General features: G+C 39.9%; 1 protein-coding gene across 11 annotated transcripts in view; it reads right to left on the bottom strand.

Annotated features, from left to right (window-relative positions):
* The window catches only part of svilb (supervillin b), a 91,584-nt gene that overhangs the window by 48,021 nt on the left and 24,511 nt on the right, over nucleotides 1–19,052 (bottom strand). For 9 of the 11 annotated variants that reach the window (XM_049476890.1, XM_049476881.1, XM_049476885.1 and 6 more), the window contains exons 2-9: nucleotides 17,870–17,933; nucleotides 11,218–11,309; nucleotides 11,066–11,123; nucleotides 10,622–10,785; nucleotides 9,196–10,000; nucleotides 4,905–4,988; nucleotides 2,060–4,276; nucleotides 720–890 (exon numbers count right to left, since the gene is read on the bottom strand). In XM_049476890.1, the coding sequence (XP_049332847.1) occupies nucleotides 720–890; nucleotides 2,060–4,276; nucleotides 4,905–4,988; nucleotides 9,196–10,000; nucleotides 10,622–10,785; nucleotides 11,066–11,073 (3,449 nt within the window). In that variant the 5' untranslated portion in view covers nucleotides 11,074–11,123; nucleotides 11,218–11,309; nucleotides 17,870–17,933. The remainder of the gene's footprint in view (nucleotides 1–719; nucleotides 891–2,059; nucleotides 4,277–4,904; nucleotides 4,989–9,195; nucleotides 10,001–10,621; nucleotides 10,786–11,065; nucleotides 11,124–11,217; nucleotides 11,310–17,869; nucleotides 17,934–19,052) is intronic. The other 2 variants (XM_049476886.1, XM_049476891.1) reach the window with 2 other exon arrangements.

Here is a 19,052-nt window from a genome sequence, read left to right as displayed (position 1 = left end):
GAGCAGCCTATGCCTTTCAGTATTTTATATATTTCAGGAAACACTAAGAAAATTATACATATATATATATATATATATATATACAAAATGTAAACTTTTTAGTCTAAATAAATAAAAATTTAGTTTAGTGCAAAATAACTACTTAATAAAAATGTGCAATAAGTTAAATAAAAACTATATTAAGTAGTGCGCACACCATACCTAGCTTTAGTTTGAGTAAAGCAGGTAGTTTAGTCACACTGTTTTTTCTGTGGAAAAAATTACTGATATTATTTGGTTACTGATGAAACATCATATAAATATGTTTGAAGCACTAAAGGTAAATAATATTGGTTGGGGAAGGAGATTTTTCACTTTTTTAGGTGTTTTCTTGTAGATTTAGCTTTACCGCACTGGGATGTGATCATTGGTTTTAGAAAGAGTAAGCTCCGCCCCTTTCTAACCATATATGGATTATGTTAATGTGTGAAGGGATTCCTGAGTAATTAAGCTGAGAACACAAGGTGAGATTTTGGAGGGAAAATCCGTCTGTAAGATTTTAAGGGTTAAATAACACAGATGGATACTGTTATATTTATTTTATTCTGCATATATATTGCATATAAAGTGTGGTTATATTTAGTGTATAAAAGAGGACAAAAACGGCATTTTTAAAAATATATACATATACGTATGGATTGGTCATTGCCGTGTTTACCCCGCCCTTTTTCTCACCGTACCTGTCAGTCTCCAGTCGTTCGGCCGATGTGATTGGCTGAGTCCTGAACCTCTCAGAAGCCTTCCGGTCGTCTCCCGGGGTGATGTACCGCCGGGGTCGCCGGGGTCCTCTCTCCCGGTCGGCGGTCCCCGCCGACTCCGTTTCCTCGGCAACTGGCTCAGGTTTACTGTCCCTTCAGTACCAGAGTCCAAAATAATCAGAACAAAAAGAAACGAACAAAAAAAGAGGGACGAGGAATATGATGAGATCACGAAATAATAAAATAATACAATTATATTAATAATTATTGAAAATAATCCCATGCAAAACGACCAACAACCACATAGTTTAGTTTATTTATTATTGAATATTATTATTATTATTATTATTATTATTATTATTATTATTATTTTACAATCATGCAGCTTCTCAAAAACACAAACATGCCAAACTGACTACGATACATGTGATTTAGAAAAAAAAAATCAAACATTGATTAGGGTTAGTAATTATGATGAACAGACAATTTTTTAGAATTATTTTTTATTAAATAACAAAACAATTTCACAGCATTACTGTACCGTCTTTTTTGCACTATGAGGCGCACTTGAAATACTTTAATTTTCCCCAAAAAAATTGACAGTGCGTCCAGCGGCTTAACACGCAGACTACAGTCCAATATACTCGCCTCTGAACAACGAAAGAGCTAGCACTGCGGTTAGCGTCTAATGCTAATGCTGCTGCACCCAGCCTTAGTGCTTCAGTGGAGTGGCTTTACCGCTCCTTAACACCTGACTGGTAGAATTCATACATAACTGTGTTAAAACAAGCTACGTAGGATGAACTGCTAGCTAACTGCACCCTGGGTTAGAACTAAGCAATGCTAACCGTGGCTAGCACTACTGCTAACCTCGGTTAGCACTGCTAACTGTACTGTTGAAAATACTGAAAATCTAAGCTGACTGTAAATAAATTGGGTATAATAAATTCTGACACTTTTTCTCTTTGGCTTAAAAGTGCTATAAAATCTGACGTTTCCATTCAGACAGGGTAGAATCGCCGCAAATTTGATCGGATTTCAAATACATTCAATAAGAAATTATTTGGGACACCTGCTTTGGGATAGAGGTGTAATCTGCAGGGTATTCTGCAAGTCGTTCTTCAGAAACAAGTTTGAAGACTCTAAATGCTCTAAATTCTAAGCAGACCTAAGCTAGTGCACCTTTATTAAAGTGAAATAAAAGCCTTCAAATCAATCAAAAATAAAAAAATAAAAATAAAATAAAGACATGCTCTCCACACAGGTAGATCAGTAGAGTCAGTATCTGAGCAAACATCTCCACACACTGCACATCTGCATACAGTTCAGGCCTGCGTCCGGAAAGATTCTCCAGGTAGGAATGTCTGAGCTTGGCCACGGAAACTCGTGTATCCAGGGTTCCCACTTCCCCATTGGCAGCTCCCGACTCCTTGGCTTGGATTCCTATTCCTATCGGTAGAGACTCCCGACTCGCGGCACGCTCGAGACTGCGGAGGGCTGCAGAGCGCTGAGTCACACCGATGTCCGACATGGAGCGAGTCCGGATTTTCGGCTTGAGGTCGCCGGCGTCTCTGCTTCCCCTGTGCTGTGCTTGAGAAAGGGAGGAGCCTTTCTGCAAGTACCCACCACCATCCGACAACCTCTGATTTGAAGGTTCATTGGCCTGTTGCTGCGGAGGCATGGTGTCCATGAATTCTGGCATGTTCTGCTTCTGATGAATGTCTCCATCGCCTCGATCCCCTTGATGACCTGACTGATCAATCTGATCTTTTTCATCCCACTTATCTGACTGGCTGATTCTGTGTACCCTACGTCCATTCCAATCATCCTCTGATTGGCTTATCCTTCTGCGTCTGACTTTCCCATCGTCGTTCTCTGACTGACTGATCCTCCTTCGCCTACCGTATCCCTCGGGCGTATCTCTGTGCATAGCTTTCTGACCTTCACTTTCCATTTCTTCAACTTCATTCAGTTGCCTGACTGGAATCTCAACTTGCATCCTTGGATCTTCCGTTTGACGAATTCTCCTGCTTTCCCGTAGCAATTTCTGATCTACCCAACCTGCCTTCTCATCAACAGGCGCTTCAACAGACTGCTGAACTACATCTAATCGACTTACTTTACCTACATCTCTTCCCTGTCTCTCGTCTAACTTGTCCACCTCCCTCTTGGGATCATCCTCAAATCTTCGCGCAATCGTGTTCTTTCTATCAACTTGTTCTCTTTCTCTTTCTTGCGACTGCCTGATCCTTGCATCCTCTCGACCTCCTCTCTGCGGCAACTGGCTTATCCTTTTATCTTTTTGAAATTCTTCATCCCCTACTTGACCAACTCTCTCATCAGCGTTCCCTTCTCTTGCCTTCAAGTTGCTGACCCTTCTTCTGCCTCTGCCTGCACCCTCGTCCGATTGTCTGCTTGCGTCTCCAGATCTTCCCTTTGGTTCTTCCACCTGGGAGATCCTCCTACTTCTCCTTCCCTCTAAAGCTTCGTCGGAGTGTCTCTGCATGGTGTCGTCAACACTCTTCTGCCTGCGGCGAATTTCCGAAGGCAGCACTGCTTTTCTGCTCTTCAGCAGACCTTCCGAGGGTGGATCAGCTCGAGTCGCCGACCGACCTTCTCTTTCAACCGGCTGAATATGATCAGCACTGGCTCTTCGCCTGCTATCGACACCTGCCCCACCACCAGATATCACCCTGTGTGGGACTGATGGATGGCCCTGAGGGTCTGGTGGCTCAAGATATTCAAGGCTTTTTGGAGGTCCAGGAGAAGAATGAGCAGTATCCCCATTCAAAGGTACAGGCGGTTGACTTTGTCGGTAGGGTGCCGCAGAGTAGGGAGTTTGACCAAAAGGAAGAGGCAGATCTTCTGTGGGACTAAAAGGAGGCGCCTGGCAATGAGTGTAACCAGACACAACCTGTTGTACCTGTCCCTGTGACATATGTGGAGACATATGTAGAGCATGCTCATATTTGGGTGGTAACTGTTTAGAAGGGCGGTGACCAGCACTGCCCTGCACATGCACATGTTGACGGATCTCTCTGTGTCTTGGTTCCGGTTGTTGGGCATCTGCATGGCCATGCCACGGCTGCTGAAAGTCTCTGTAGCCTGAAGAGATGGGCTGATGAAGCGGCGCAGACGTTTCAGAAGGTTGTTTGTTGTGGTCCATGTACCTTGACATAGGTTGCTGAGGTTGCCTGTAATCCATGGTGTGACCTATAGTAATAGTGCCAGGTTGTACCCAATGAGGTTCTGTCTCAGCTGTGTGTTGGGGCTTCTGAGGTTCACCTGATGGTACACGCTGACGACCAGGGCGTTCTGCACTTTGTGTTCGGTGGTGATGTAAGGGTTCTGCGTTAAGGTTCTGCTGTTGGACCGGGGGTTCTGCACTCCGTGTACGCAACTGGTTTGAGGTTTCGGACTGAGGTGACAAATAAGGAGGAGTGACTGTAGGGTGACGTCTAACGGAGGATCCATCTGATCCTGAATCAGAGGTCCGTCCTACGCTGTCCTCCCTCGCCCGTCTTTCTCTCACTCGTATTCTTTGTGAGGGAACAAAAAGGTCAAAATTAGAAAGACCCTGAAAATCTCCACCTGTAAAAAAAATAATGCAATGGTTTTTGATTAATTCTGTAATCGCACCAATGGTAACTCCATTGAAACCGTATGACACAACCTACCTGTTGGTGAACATCAAAACTTTGGCTTTACCACCCATTTTTCCCCCAATCAAACTGATAAAAAATCAGGTATAGAACTAACTGCAGTCAGCTCATAAGTGGACAGTTTTTTTAATAAAACTTGTTGAATGTCATACGTACACCTTTGTGCTGCACCACTCTTTTACATTTTTAAATTTTAGTGAAATCTGTTAAATACATTGTTTATAAATCTTGGTGATGTATCAGAGTGATGCAGCAGACTGTGTAGATATGAATTCAGTAGTTCAGTGACCTGAAACTGGATCAGGTATAATATTTTAAACAGATAAATGGAGAGCAATAAGGGGAACGGGAGAGGGGACTTAATGGACATTAGTGGTGCACTGTGGGTGTGGTGTTTTATTGTCAGTTGGAATGTAATTAAGGAGACTAGGGATGTCCAGGAATGAAGTTAGCAAACCCAAGTTAGCAGGACTGTGGTTTACGAGGGGTCGCAGCACTCGGGTACCTGGAGGGCCAGCTGATAACTGAGCCTGAGTCTCCGTCCGAACCTTTCAGCAGAGACCACTCGCTCTGAAAGTGTGACGCCAAGCTGAAGAACATCAGCCAGAACAGCACAGCTTAGACAGGAAGTAGCCCAAACGCTTCAGAGTCACTTCAGAGACATCAGAGTACAACTTACACATGAGGACAGTGGTCCAAACGGGTTCCAGACTATGTCTCATCTCACTAGAATGTCTTGCATTAGATACATTTTAAAAATTAAAACTCAAATTACCAAAATGTACCTTGCTGGAGTTAAATAAATGACTTAAATATTCAATTGCCATTTAGTAAAATTTATTTGTAATTAAGACATTATTTTGAAAATCAGTGAAACGCACACAATAAAGAAACATGTCCGAAGCCACTAAACAAATATATAAAACACCCTAAACAATACTCTACAAAAATCGACCTTGTTACACGAAATCATAATTGGAATATAGATTCAAGGAGCTAAAAGCATGAATTAAGTTTTCGGTAATACACAGTGTTTTTATATTCCTATACATATATGTCTGAAATCTGTTCTGCATATTGTGTAAATCCCAGTTTCAGCAATACCTTTTAACCTTTCAGGGCAGCGGTAAGAAATCATAGGCATGTATTTGGTAGCAAAGAACCATAATACAAAGCAGTTATGCAATTTGTAATTTTTTTTTACATGTGGCATGTTTGATAACTTGATTAGCTAAGCTGATAAAACACTCATATGACAAGCAATTTTATTTAAAAGCTTTAGTAAACAGATATATGTGTTATGTCTCTATTTTAACCCTAACCATAACCCCAACAAGATATCTATGGAAACATACTCACTCAATAAAATCACTCAATAAAAGTAATATGGTGACTAAAACGGTAAAAAAATATTCTTATTATTATATAAAAATAAATACATATACATAAAAATAAATATCATAATAAATTGTTATTTATGGGTTTTTCAATTAACATTGTTTAATTTTTCTAAATTTGTGTATTATTTACATAACTATTTATTTCTGTTTTTATTTATTTCTCAATTTGTTTATTTCTGTTTTTCCTTGTCCTTATTTGATAAATAAATGAATGCAGAAATAAATAGTTATGTAAATAAATAAAAGTAAATTGAAAAGAAAATGTTAATAAAGAAACCCATTAATAACACATTATTAGGATATAATTGTTTTTGTATATTCGTTTTTATATTAATTATATTTAGTCTTTAGCGTTTTTATCACCATATTACTTTTATTGAGTAATTTACTTACGTTTTTATTTATTTATTTATTTTTAATTTTGGCAGTTTTGGTCCTCCATAATAGACTTTTTACAAGATGAATTAATTTGAACCAATATTTACATTAAAGCACAGCAGCAAACTCAGAAATTCAGTCCCAAATATGCACTACAAAGCGTGCTTAAAATCCTTTAATTTTCTTTTAATCTGTCTATCAGTGAGGTATTAGGAAGCAGAGTTATACAGGAGTTTCAGTAAAGTTTCTCCAGCACAGAGGCTGGAGCAGCATTATTAGCATTAGCCTCAAACTGCGCTAGCTCTTTCACTGTTCAGCTTCACTCACCCCTGTTCCTTACTAGTGTCGTAAAGTGTATCTTATAATCGGGTGCATCTTATAATGTGAAAAATATGGTATATCAAGTGACTGAAACCTTAAATTACCCACAAAGGTGGTGGTGGTGGTGGTGGTGGCTCACTGTTTCGAGTGCTGTGATTGGCCTAAAATGGGTTTGATGCACAGGTCTTAAAGGTTGCTGGGAACTGGGAACTCTGACAGGAAAAGGGAATAACTTGTATATAATGACAATTCATATATAACTTATATATATATATATATATTTATTTTCAATAAAAGAAAAAAAGGTTGGTATCTAAGGCTGTGTTCACATTACCAGGCTGAAGTGATTTAAGCTGATTTTTTGCTCAATGTGGCTCAAATCAGATTTTTTCATGTCTGTGTAAATGTGCCAAATTGATTTTTTTTAACATATTAGCATTAGCATTAGTGCTACGTGCTTCTCCTCTCTCGTACCCACACTGTATCTCTTGGTGCAGCTGTGCAGCTATAGCTGATAAAAAAACAGCAAAAGCAAACCACCTGTCCTTTTTTTTTTCACCTCCTGGACCTGAGCATGAACTTGAGAGCAGCTGTTTACTGTTTCTCCACTACAGCAAAAGATGCTCCACATATGAGCTGCTAACTCATCCATTTATAACCCTTTATAAAGCTACGAGTCTCTCCTCTCTCTAATATGAGGGGTTTTTTAGTTGTTGTTGAAGAAGGAGACGCTTATACAGGTATCAATGTGCTACAGATTCGACTAATAAATATCAATGAAAGCATGAAAGCATAAAGATGTATATCATGTGCAGTGCATGATGGGAAAGGGTTGTGTGTATAAACTGGATCTAGTTAGAGCTGTATAAAGTGAAAGTGTAGCTGAAGGTTTGATTACAGCTCTGCTCTTTACACTGCATTACTCTCAGCCAGATCACTCCTGACCTCACAAAAATAGCCCCCGATTCAGCATTTACCCCCCCCCCCCCCCCGACGAGCATCAGCACCCCCGCCACAGAAACATCCTCTACATATACTGCCCAGAAATCACACACACACACTGCTGAAAAACAGGTCTAAATAAAAACATTTACTAACTTTAATCCTGTTAAATTAATCTGATAGCTCCTATGTTTGAGTAAAATGAACATTGTTGTTTTATTCTATAAACTACAGACAACATTTCTCCCAAATTCCAAATAAAAATATTCTCATTTTTCAGAGCATTTATTTACAGAAAATGAGAAATTACTCAAATATATTCATAAATTTCAGTAATCAATATTTGGTGGAATAACCCTGGTTGGTTTTTAATCACAGTTTTTTTTATGCATCTTGGCATCATGTTCTCCTCCACCAGTCTTACACACTGATTTTGGATAACTTTATGCTGCTTTACTCCTGGTGCAAAAATTCAAGCAGTTCAGTTTGGTGGTTTGATGGTTTGTGATCATCCATCTTCCTCTTGATTATATTCCAGAGGTTTTTAATTTGGTAAAATCAACGAAAATCAACTTTTTTTTTCCCAGAACTATAGTTAAAAATTTTCTTATTGACTCAACCATAATCCGGTATGTTTTTTGGTGTTTTATGATTTTCAGATGAATTACAGGAAGCAGGAGTTCGGCTACTGTGACTCAACAGTGATTAAACAATAGAAGAAGAAAAAGAAAAGCAGTGATTCTGCTGTATCTACTGTAGCTGTAGATTAACTTGTTTATTTATAAACACTAATAAAAGGAATTTGAAATTTGCCATCATCAGATATGCATCTCTTATTTAACCAATCAGTGTGAAGTATAGGAAGACTTTACTACATCCTGCCATAATGACCTTAATATTGGCAAATGTGTTTTAGCGCGATGACAATAAACCGCAGTGTAGGGGTGTGCCATATCATATCACGCGCGATAATATTGCCAATATGATATAACCCCTAATTATCACATCAGAGTTCTACTTTTTTACTGTTTTATCAAAAGAAAAATTCACACTGTTCTCATTTCCATTATATATCTACTAGAGACAGATTATATCTGTCCAGTATCATTTATTTTACTTTAATCCTGGATATATGGAGATATTTGGAGTGCGTTATTTTTAGTATCATGACATTCTGGATCATTGACTTCTGTTACAAATCTGATTAAATTAATTTTGTTGCAGTAGTGTATTCTTGAAAAAAATTAATTTATTCAATGTTTTATCATATCGCCAAGAGTATCGTTATCGCAAAAATAATATGAAATATCGTGATATTATTTTAGGGCCATATCGCCCCACCCCTCCTGCAGTGTGAAACCAGTAATCAATAAATTAAATGTAATAAATGTACAAATTAACAAACAACCCTGTTGGGCACCCTGGTGTTGACTTTTGATAAAAAAATATATATATTTATAAACAGGGTTGCGTATTTGCAATACAGGGATTACAATTTACTATATTATTAATATATGTTGATATTGCACTAGTGTAAGCAGGACAAATATATAAATCAGAACAATCCAAAATCTATTGGTCAGGTAAAGCCAAAAAAAAAGTCTAAAAATCAGATTATTGGCTGATTTGTGTAAACTCTGAGTTTTCCCTACTTTTGATTTATAAAGCAATAAAAGCCTTTAATTGTTATTAACCGTTATTAACTGTGGTTATTATTATTATTATTGGATGTAGAAGGTAAAGGGTTAAACTCACCCCTGCCGGCTGAGGATGTTCTGCGCCTGCTGCTCGATGAACAGATCTCCGGGGGAGATGCCGTGTCGGGTGGAGGGCAGGGAGGAGCGGCGGGCCGTCCGCGGGGAGCTGGGCACGGCCGCAACAGCCACACCCACACCCCTGCCCGGCATGGCTGTGGCAGGTGCCAGCTCCGCTGTGGCAGGTGCTTCCTGAGTGCGAGGTCTGGAGCTCCGGTCCGTTCTCCTGTAGTTCTCCAAGTTCATCGCTCTCTCTCTCTCTCGCTCCAAATCCAGACTCCGCCCCTTTCTCTCTGGACCTGTGAAAGAGCCTGCTCGCTCTTTGGGTGGAGAATGGGTGGGGACGGAGACTGGGACAGGGACGGGGGTGGAGACAGGGACGTGGACAGGGGCAGAGACTGTGGACATGGATACCTGCCCCATCCCCGAGCTGCTGTATTTCGGCCTGTTGGCGTTCTGGTCGTGGCCCTCGTCCTCTGGCCACGCCTCCTGCTTCTCGCCCCGCCCCCTGTCGGGCGGAGCCTGTTTCTCTGACAGGTCGGACTCCCGCCGCGCTCTGGAGTACCGCGGTGTGAAATCTGCATCCGCCTCCTGGTCCAGAAGGATTCCGTAACGTTCCAATAGCTGCCGCCGGCGCTCAGCCTTATAGCGAGCGATGCGTTCGGCTTTAGAGCTGAGGCTGGCCGGGTCGGACCCTGCCGGGTTGGGTGCCGGGTCGGGATGGGCGGGTGGCTGGTGATCAGGCCGCATACGTGGTCTGGACTGTCGCTCTGGAACTTCTATCTCATCTCGACTGTAGCGTCTCACTACAAAAAAACCAAATGAACTCCGATTTAAACCGATGAACTTCTCCAAGAATGTTTTTTTAATAGCATGGTCAAATAAACTTCAGACAAAAAAGGGTCCACCAAAGATGAGTCCATGTATCCAGACTAATATTCAAACATTGGCTTTAAAAAATAGATCTACGAGTGCTGTCAGCATTGCTGCAGAGGTTAAAGAAGTGAGAATTCAGCTTGCAGTGCTCAAACAATACGCCCTGCACACACTGAATTAACTCTGTCTGCAAGAAACCATCCTAGAAGTAAGCCTCTTCTGAGGCTGATGCACAAGAAAGCATGCAAACAGTTTGCTAAAGACAAGCAGACTAAGAATATGGATTACTGGAACGAGGTCCTTTGGTCTGACAAGGTCAAGATAGACCTGAATGGCTCAGATGGTGTCCAGGAGTATCAGAAAAGAAAAGTCTACAAACATGGTGGTGGTAGGATTATGGAAGGTGGAATTTACAGAAATGTATTTGGTGTTCTTGCTTGATTTTCTACCTGGAGGAACCTCAGTATTCCAGCAATTCCAGTCCAGTACACCATTAAACATGTGCTTATTATTATATTTATGATGTTTTATGTAAATTTGTGATATCTTACCCACAATGCCGGGTTCACTGGGGTCTGAAGCCCGCGTGTAGCGCGGCGTGTCCTCCTCCAGTAGCCGATTGGTCACCAGGCCGGGAGTGTGCTGCATGCTGGCAACCAGAGCAGACGGCACATCGGTCTCGATACCCTCCAGCCGTCGCGCAATCCTTTCTTTCCTGTGTTTAATATAAAATATTACACTCCCCTTTCCTTAAAAATATATATTAATTACACATTTTATAATAATAGTGCTAATAATACTTTTAATATTAAAAAATATAAATTTCTCTGCACTCCAGATCCTCTGCATTTTTATGTTTTCAAGGTCATGACATGACACAAAACATGTGATGGTAACATATTATATAAATATTCATATGATATATTCCTGTCAAATAGTATTTATTAATCACACAGAAACGACTGTACCATAAAAACGACCGGACGATATCTTACCTGTTCATCTTTGGGTCACTTTTGATGGTGGATTCAAATTGCTTTCTTAGCTCTGAAACTACAAACACATCTCAATCACAATCCTAAAAAAAAAATCCCTCTAAATGTCTCTGACTGGAGATTAGCAGTTAGCTTAGCTTAGCTAAGCTCACCTTTAGGCAGCACAGCGAGGAGTTTCTCATCAATATCAGAAACGCTCTTCACTAGGGAGGCCTTGTTCTCTACGGGTAACTCCTGGGGAAAACTGAAACGAGAAAACAAAAGTGAGATTCCTGAAACTTTACACAAAATAGTAGGCTAATATGGTCCTCTCTAGTTAAAAATGGTATTCCAGGTGGATGCTATGGTGTTGCTAAGAGGTTGCCATGGTGTTGCAAGTTGGATAATATGAAAGCCCCAGTGGATGCTATGGCATTGCTAGGTAGTCGATGGCTGATTGTTAGGGTGTTGCTTGGTGGATGCTATGGTGCTGCTAAAAGGTTGTCATGGTGTTGCAAGTTGGTTAATATGGTACTACCAGTAAATGCTATAGCTTTGATAAATTGTCAACGGGTGATTGTTAGGGTTTTGCTTGATCAGATGCTATGGTGTTGCAAAATAGTTAATATGATCGCCCCAGTGGTTGTTATGGCATTGCCAAATTGCTGATGGCTAACTGCATAGAGGATACTATGCTGTTGCTAAGAGGTTGCTAAGAGGTTGCCATGGTGTTGAAACATAGTTAATATGATAGTCCTAGTGGATGCTATGGCATTGCTAGGTAGTCAATGGTTGATTGTTAGGGTGTTGCTTTGTGGATGCTATGGTGTTCCTGAGAGGTTGCTAAGTGGTTGCTAGGTGATTGCCATGGTGTTGCAAGATGGTTAATATGATAGCCCCAGTGGTTGTTATGGCATTGCTAAATAGTCGATGGCTGACTGCTTGGAGGATGCTATGGTGTTGCCAAGAGGTTGCCATGGTGTTACAAGATGGTTAATTTAATAGGCCCAGTGGATGCTATGGCATTGCTAAGTAGTCAATGGTTGATTGTTAAGGTGTTGCTTGGTGGATGCTACGGTGTTGCTAAGAAGATGATCAACATGATAGTCCCAGTGGTTATTATGGCATTGCTAAGTAGTCGATGGCTGACTGCTTAGAGTATGCTACGATGTTGGTAGATGGTTAATATGGTAGTCCCAGTGGATGCTATGGCATTGCTAAGTAGTCGATGGTTGATTTTTAAAGTGTTGCTTGGTGGATATTACAGTGTTGCTACAAGGCCACAGTGGCCACAGTGGTTGCTGTTGCTGTTGCTGATTGCCATGGTCTTGCCGACTGGTTGCTGTGGTGCCACTAAGTAGTTGCTAGGTGGTTGCCATGGTGTTGCTGAGTGGCCTATATGGTGTCCCCAGTGATTGTGATAGTGTTGAAAAGTAGTATTTTCTCGCTGCTTGTTGGAGTGTCGCTAGTTTGTTGTGTTTGTTGTTAGTTTGTTACTAAGGTGTTGCCAGGTGGTTGCTAAAGACTGAAAAGTGTCTTAAGTATAAAGATAACTGCTTTTCAGTGTGCACCTATAGTAATATAATAATATAAAACACTACTGAAGTGATATGATACCCTGGAGAAGAGCATGTGGGCGGCGTGGAGATTTCTCAGTAGTGCTCTTGATTTCCAGGTCAAAGTATTGCCTAAGAGAACCAGCAGCAGGTCTAATGGGGGATGTTTTGGATCGGGTGTGGGTCTCGGGCTCCTGGGTGACATTTTAAGATGAATTAGCTGCAGAGGGTGTCGAGGACTCTGAATGTTCTCCTGCTCCGTCTCAGGAATAGATTAGTAGCTGAGCTATTAATACAGCATCACTCGAGTTCCACCTCAGCTCAGACTAAACACCGCACTCCAATTACTGCTGTTAGCAGAGTTACATACACCGCGCTCTACCCTCCGAGTGTTAACGAAGGATGAGGCAACCCGTTAGAAAATAATCTAAATATGATCACAATTCCTGTGATACTATTCCTGTTTTTATTACAAATATCGAGTTAACATCCAGGGTGCATGCTAGAAAAAGTAAGTGATTAAACTGTAGAACCTCCTTCAGCAAGAACCATCTCAATCAAAAGATCCCTTTCAATAAGTAATCGTATAAAATCAATTTGGGGGAAAAAAACAGAACTTTTCTTTTTTTTTTATTAACTTGTAAACTCTTTTTAAATTCTTTAAAAAACATTTTCTTTTAAAGATGAACACGTGCTGGATATTAATCTACACTAGATATATTTCTCTCCTGAAAACTTTAAGTTTATTTGGGGGAGTAAAGCGCTTCCGTTTATTTACTTACTTATTTTAGCACGGTTAGCAACACTTAGCGCTGGTAAATGTCACCTAATAGAGCTACACTGAGGAACCTTGAGTGTTTCGGTAATCCAGCGTGATATTAGCTAGCGGTTCGTCCCACGTAGCTTGTCTTAACATGACAAAAACGCAGACTCGTCTCTGAAAGGTGAAAGAGCTAGCGCTTAGTGCTGCGATTAGCAGCTAATGCTATTGCCGCACTGTGAACGTCAACACAACACAACCCAGACATGAAAAGGTGTTATTAATGGAGTTAGCTTGCAGTGTTTAAGAGACAGTTATAGACAGTTATAACCCTGTTACTGACTGGAACCATCCTCTCACTGATCACTGGTCTTTAGCGGCTGATGCTACTTTTCTGTCTCATCGGTAGATTTTGTCTGTTTAACCTCCTGATTAGCCAATCAGCTGCTGCACGCTGGTTCAAACACCGCGTCAGCCCGCGGTACAGGCCAGTGTTTTCATATTAGAACAGTAATTACATTTCATTTTGGCAGAAATACCGGGATGCTCCTAGACGAAATGCAATCCTGTGCTTCGTGGTTTGCTTTTGAACATTCATAGCACCATCACACAGTGGAATACCATGCAGTCGAGCTGATTTATAGCATTTTAAAGAGGTTTGTGTGCAATTCTGATGCAAATTCAGCGTTTGGTTTTGAATGTGTAAATTCTTGTGTGGTGAAATGTACTGTAATAGTGGTTTTGAAATTCATTTTGATAAATATTAGTGCATGTTATTGGGGAAAAGCAATGCATCCTTTCTACGGTAGTGTTTGCTTTTCTATTTGGCACTAATTCCTCTCCATGTTTATTATGAATTTATGAATGGACATTTTATTTACGGCTTTTTTAACACTGTTATCCTTAAGAGACCACGTCCCCAGACACCCCCCCCCCCCTCCTCCAGGGCAGTATAAATCTCCAGTGCTGAACATGGTGTCACTTTAGGTGTTTCTTAAGGTTTCCATCCTGCTAATGAGGCTTAACCAGCTCACACTCGCTGCACTGGCACGAGCGTATCCGTATCCTCAGGAGCCTCAGCAGCCTGTATTTTAATGGGTTATTCCCTCTGGGGTTTTATTATTTTGTGTATGCAGCACATCCCCGCCAGTGACATCATAAAACACTGCAAGATGTGATTCTCTATATAACAATAGACAGACAATTCCTAGACAGTAAATGGGGAACAACTAAAAATATACATATATATTTAAGATCTTTTCAGAAGATTTATTTATTTATTTATCCCTAAAAGGGCTTTTCAGATGCTTTTGAATGATGTTTGCATTAAAGCATTGTTCACACCAACCAATATATAATAAAGTAGAACTCTGGTCTAAAAAAATGGACTTGGGGTGCAGAAATAAAGCATGGTTATATTCTGGCAATGGGACCACCGATCTGAAACAATATTGATATCGGGGCCGATATTGGCGATATAATTTAACATATCAAATATCCATATTCCAGTCCGCAGCTTGAGCTGGACTACAAACCCGCCGTAACATTAAACCCGAAACTAATCACTGATCCGGATTCCAGTTCCAGAGTTTACCCTGAACCCCCAGCAGCTTCAGTCTGCGGCTGACTGAGTAACTTTAGCTGATTATCTACAGAAAAATGTCGATTATCTGGAGATTTTTCACTTCAGCGTCTGAGGGGTGAACAGAAATAACAGCAGCAGTCTGTTAGCCTAGCTAGCATTAGCATTAGCACCAACAGCTGCATTCTGGTGTTGTTAAGGTCTTATTTTAACTACAGACCAGAGTAAACTATACTCATAATCCACATATCCTATAAAAAACAGTATCTACAAACACTAACCAGCACAAACACACCCATCTGTTATTAAAACAGAGATTAATTTAGTTCAGAAATACAGTTAGCATCGCCAGTTAGCCGTTAGCCATATTCATTAACACCAGCAGTCTGTTAGGCTAGCATTAGCACCAACAGCTGTATTCTGGTGTTGTAAAGGTATAAATTTAACTACAGATTGGAGTAAACTATAGTCATAATCCACATATCCTATAAAACCACAGTATCTACCAACACTAACCAGCATAAACACACCTATCTGTTATTAAAAACAGAGATTAATTTAGTTCAGAAATACAGTTAGCATCGCCGGTTAGCCGTTAGCATCTCCATTAACACCAGCAGTCTGTTAGCCTAGCTACCATTAGCATTAGCACCTACAGCTGTATTCTGGTGTTGTAAAGGTATTAAACTACAGACTGGAGTAAACTATAGTCATAATCCTCATATTCTATAAAACCACAGGATCTACAAACTACACTAACCAGCACAAACACACCCATCTGTTTTTAAAAACAGTGATTAATTTAGCTAAGAAATACAGTTAGCATCGCCGGTTAGCCGTTAGCATCTCCATTAACACCAGCAGTCTGTTAGCCTAGCTACCATTAGCATTAGCACCTACAGCTGTATTCTGGTGTTGTAAAGGTATTAACTTTAACTATAAACTGGAGTAAACAATACTCATAATCCACATATCCTATAAAACCACAGGATCTACAACACTAACCAGCACAAACACACCCATCTGTTATTAAAAACAGAGATTAATTTAGTTCAGAAATACAGTTAGCATATCCAGTTAGCTGTTAGCCATTTTCAGTCAAATCTGCAGTCTGTTAGCCTGGCTAGCATTGGGCCTTCAGCTTAATCATAATTAATTAACCATAATCCACATCTAATATCAAACCACAGATTTTACTCACTCTAACCAGCACTAAGAAATTAATCTGTTATTAAAAAACACAAAACAGTGATTAATTCAGCTCTGAAATACAGTTAGCGACGCTGGTTAGCTGGTTAGCCGTTAGCCATTGAAGGTAATTCACTACACTACATGTCAAAATAATAATAATAATAATTATTATATTATTATAAAGTATTATATATAAAGTGTGTTTAAATAAATGACTTTGGAATGCATTAACATTAAATGCAATTGTGTATGTGTGATGTGTGGTCTGCTTCAGTCTTATTATGTAACCATCATAATACCAATAATAATAATAAACTAAAAGAGCCGTGTTATCGGTATTTGTATTACTATCGGCAGTTTTATATCAGTTTTATGGTGATGGAGGCATAGTACTGCCCATGCAAAGACCATTAACACGCTCTTTTTCAATTAATTCCATACAAATCATTAGCATTATAAGCCTGTTGGAATATGGAATATATGGGCAGGGTCTCCTGCACTGAATATCTGATCACAACCAATTCCAGCCAGAAGCCGCCGGTCACCATCATCACCACCCACTGCACTGTGCACTGTGGTTGATAATGCCTTCTATTAGTGCAGAGAGATTATTTTCTGAAACTATGACTTATGACCAGATAACAACCACAGCTCTTCAGAGTGATCTGACTCAGTCGGCGACTGGGAGTCAGGAGTAGCGGCTACATACAACCAATGAGATCACAGTAAGAGAGACAGAGAACCAGGGGTCCAAAACTCACCAGAGCTTTTTATAGAGAGTCTGACCACCCTACCTTTACCCCAGGTGAGTCGGAGTTTTTCAACCAGAGTTTAAAAAAGATTAATTCAATGAAAATGAAGCCAAAATCTTCCTCCATGTTGGCGATCCTGAAACCCGAGTCTGTAGAGCGCAGTAGAGACCAGAGGAGGGAGAAAGACTGTGGAGAGACCGCCTACTCATTTAAATAACCCCGCCCCTGAGGGCTGCCTCGAGGTCACAGGCTGCAGAGCGGAGCGGGGTGGAGCTGGCGGTCTGTTATTGGTCCCGCCCATAAGCAGCCCTTTTACAATAACCACACCTTTTTTGAATAGAGCTGAAAAACGTTTTTAAAAATGAATTCTGTGGGGATATTAAAATTCAACAATATAAGCAGAGGTTACACTAGCTGCTGCATTTAAATAATGGAGGTAGAATTACAGTATATTAGAAAAAAACGTGATTGAAAGTTGCTCTGTTTTAACATTGAAACCTATGGGGATGGGTGGTGTTACACAGCTTTCTGAAACCGAACAGCAGGGGGCGCCCGACCTGTGGTGGCTTCGCTTTTGAGAGACGATGCTCTGTCTAGTTAAACACAGTCTATGGTTTAAACAGTGAGAAATTGTGTAAATTGTGACTCCGTGTTGCTGATCAGTCATTTAGTGTGAAAGTCTCAACAGCTGAAGGACTTTTGATCACAGCACAACCAGTCGTGTAGTGTGAACCTGACATAAGGTGCTCTAAAATCCTTTTATATTTTTCTGTTTAGCCTGAACCAAAAAGTTACAGGTGTGGAAGAGGCCAAAAGACAACAAGGATGTCACCATTTTTCTATTCTAATGGGGAAGCTGGGGGCGGGGCAGACAACTCCAGTCTCCAGTGTTGTGAAACTGGATTGCAGCAGAGGTTTTACATGACTTCTGTCATTAATTACATATTGTTTGTGTAAATAAAGTGTAATAAAGTAAAAACAAACCTCAGTCCTCCGGTCCTCAGCAGCTCAGGATTACACAACTGAAGCTGGGAAACTCCTCCCAGCCCTGCAGAGACACAAACACAAACCAAACACAGCTCAGAGAGAGCAGATCTGCAGCAGCAAAGCTTCATTCTTTACCCTGCACAGCGGCGTACGATGCCTTTATAAGGCTGCAGTGTGTTCCTAAATATTTCCTCCTCATACGTTTCCTTATAAAGAGAGCTGAGCTGCAGAAAACACAGGCCATCGTCCTGAAATCACGATAAAATAACACGTTTAAACTTAAATCTAAGTCTTAAATCTTGTGTTTATAATAATATGTTGTTAATATAAAAATGCACTTATACAACGCATTATAAATATTGAAATATTTTATTTAAGTGTAACACATCATAAACCTTTTTATTGTATGTATTGTGAACTGTGTTTTTGCATGTGATTATTTTGGTCTATAGTTAAAATAGTAACATGTACTATAAACATCATGTCTATAACATGACTATACATTGAATGGCTAAATAAAAAAAAAATAAAAAAAAATCACCACTAGTACCAGAATGGGTTCTTCCCATTGGATAAGAATTACTGTATGGGTGATTAATATGTTTCAGCTGGCAACAAGTTATTTAAACTAACTGATGCAGGGAGTAGCTTCTCATTTGCTAACCCTACAGCTACAGGTGTAGGTGATGAAAAAAAACATTTTCCCTGCAGTAAAATAACGTATTTACATTCGGAAAATCTGATGAATAATTTCAGATCAGTAACAGGAATCAACCCAAATTCTGCAGGTTTGAAAATAGATGCAAATTAGATAAACATAACAAAACATAACAAAAAAAAAAAAAAAGGTTTGGAGGAAATTAAATGTTTGATTTGTATTCAGAAAAGTATGGATTTTAAATTAAGTTTAGGAAATTTTATGATTTTATTTTTTATAGTTTTAAAGTGGCACATTTACTTACATTTACTTAGTAATGTTTATTATTAAACGTGAAACCTTTTTATGTAATGCTTGAATAGAAATCCTTAAGATTCAATGTGAAATATCAGGCAGAAAAATGAAAAAACAAAAATTAAGGCATTTTAAGGGGTTACCGTCCAGAACCGTCCAACGCTTTATTATAAAACAGTGAAAAGACAGTAGAAGAACATCATCATCTTCAAGGAAGGAATGTGGTCA

The sequence above is a fragment of the Astyanax mexicanus genome, chromosome 4 (genome assembly GCF_023375975.1).
Source record: "Astyanax mexicanus isolate ESR-SI-001 chromosome 4, AstMex3_surface, whole genome shotgun sequence".
NCBI lineage: Eukaryota > Metazoa > Chordata > Actinopteri > Characiformes > Acestrorhamphidae > Astyanax > Astyanax mexicanus.
This window is presented reverse-complemented; position numbering and strand designations above follow the sequence as displayed.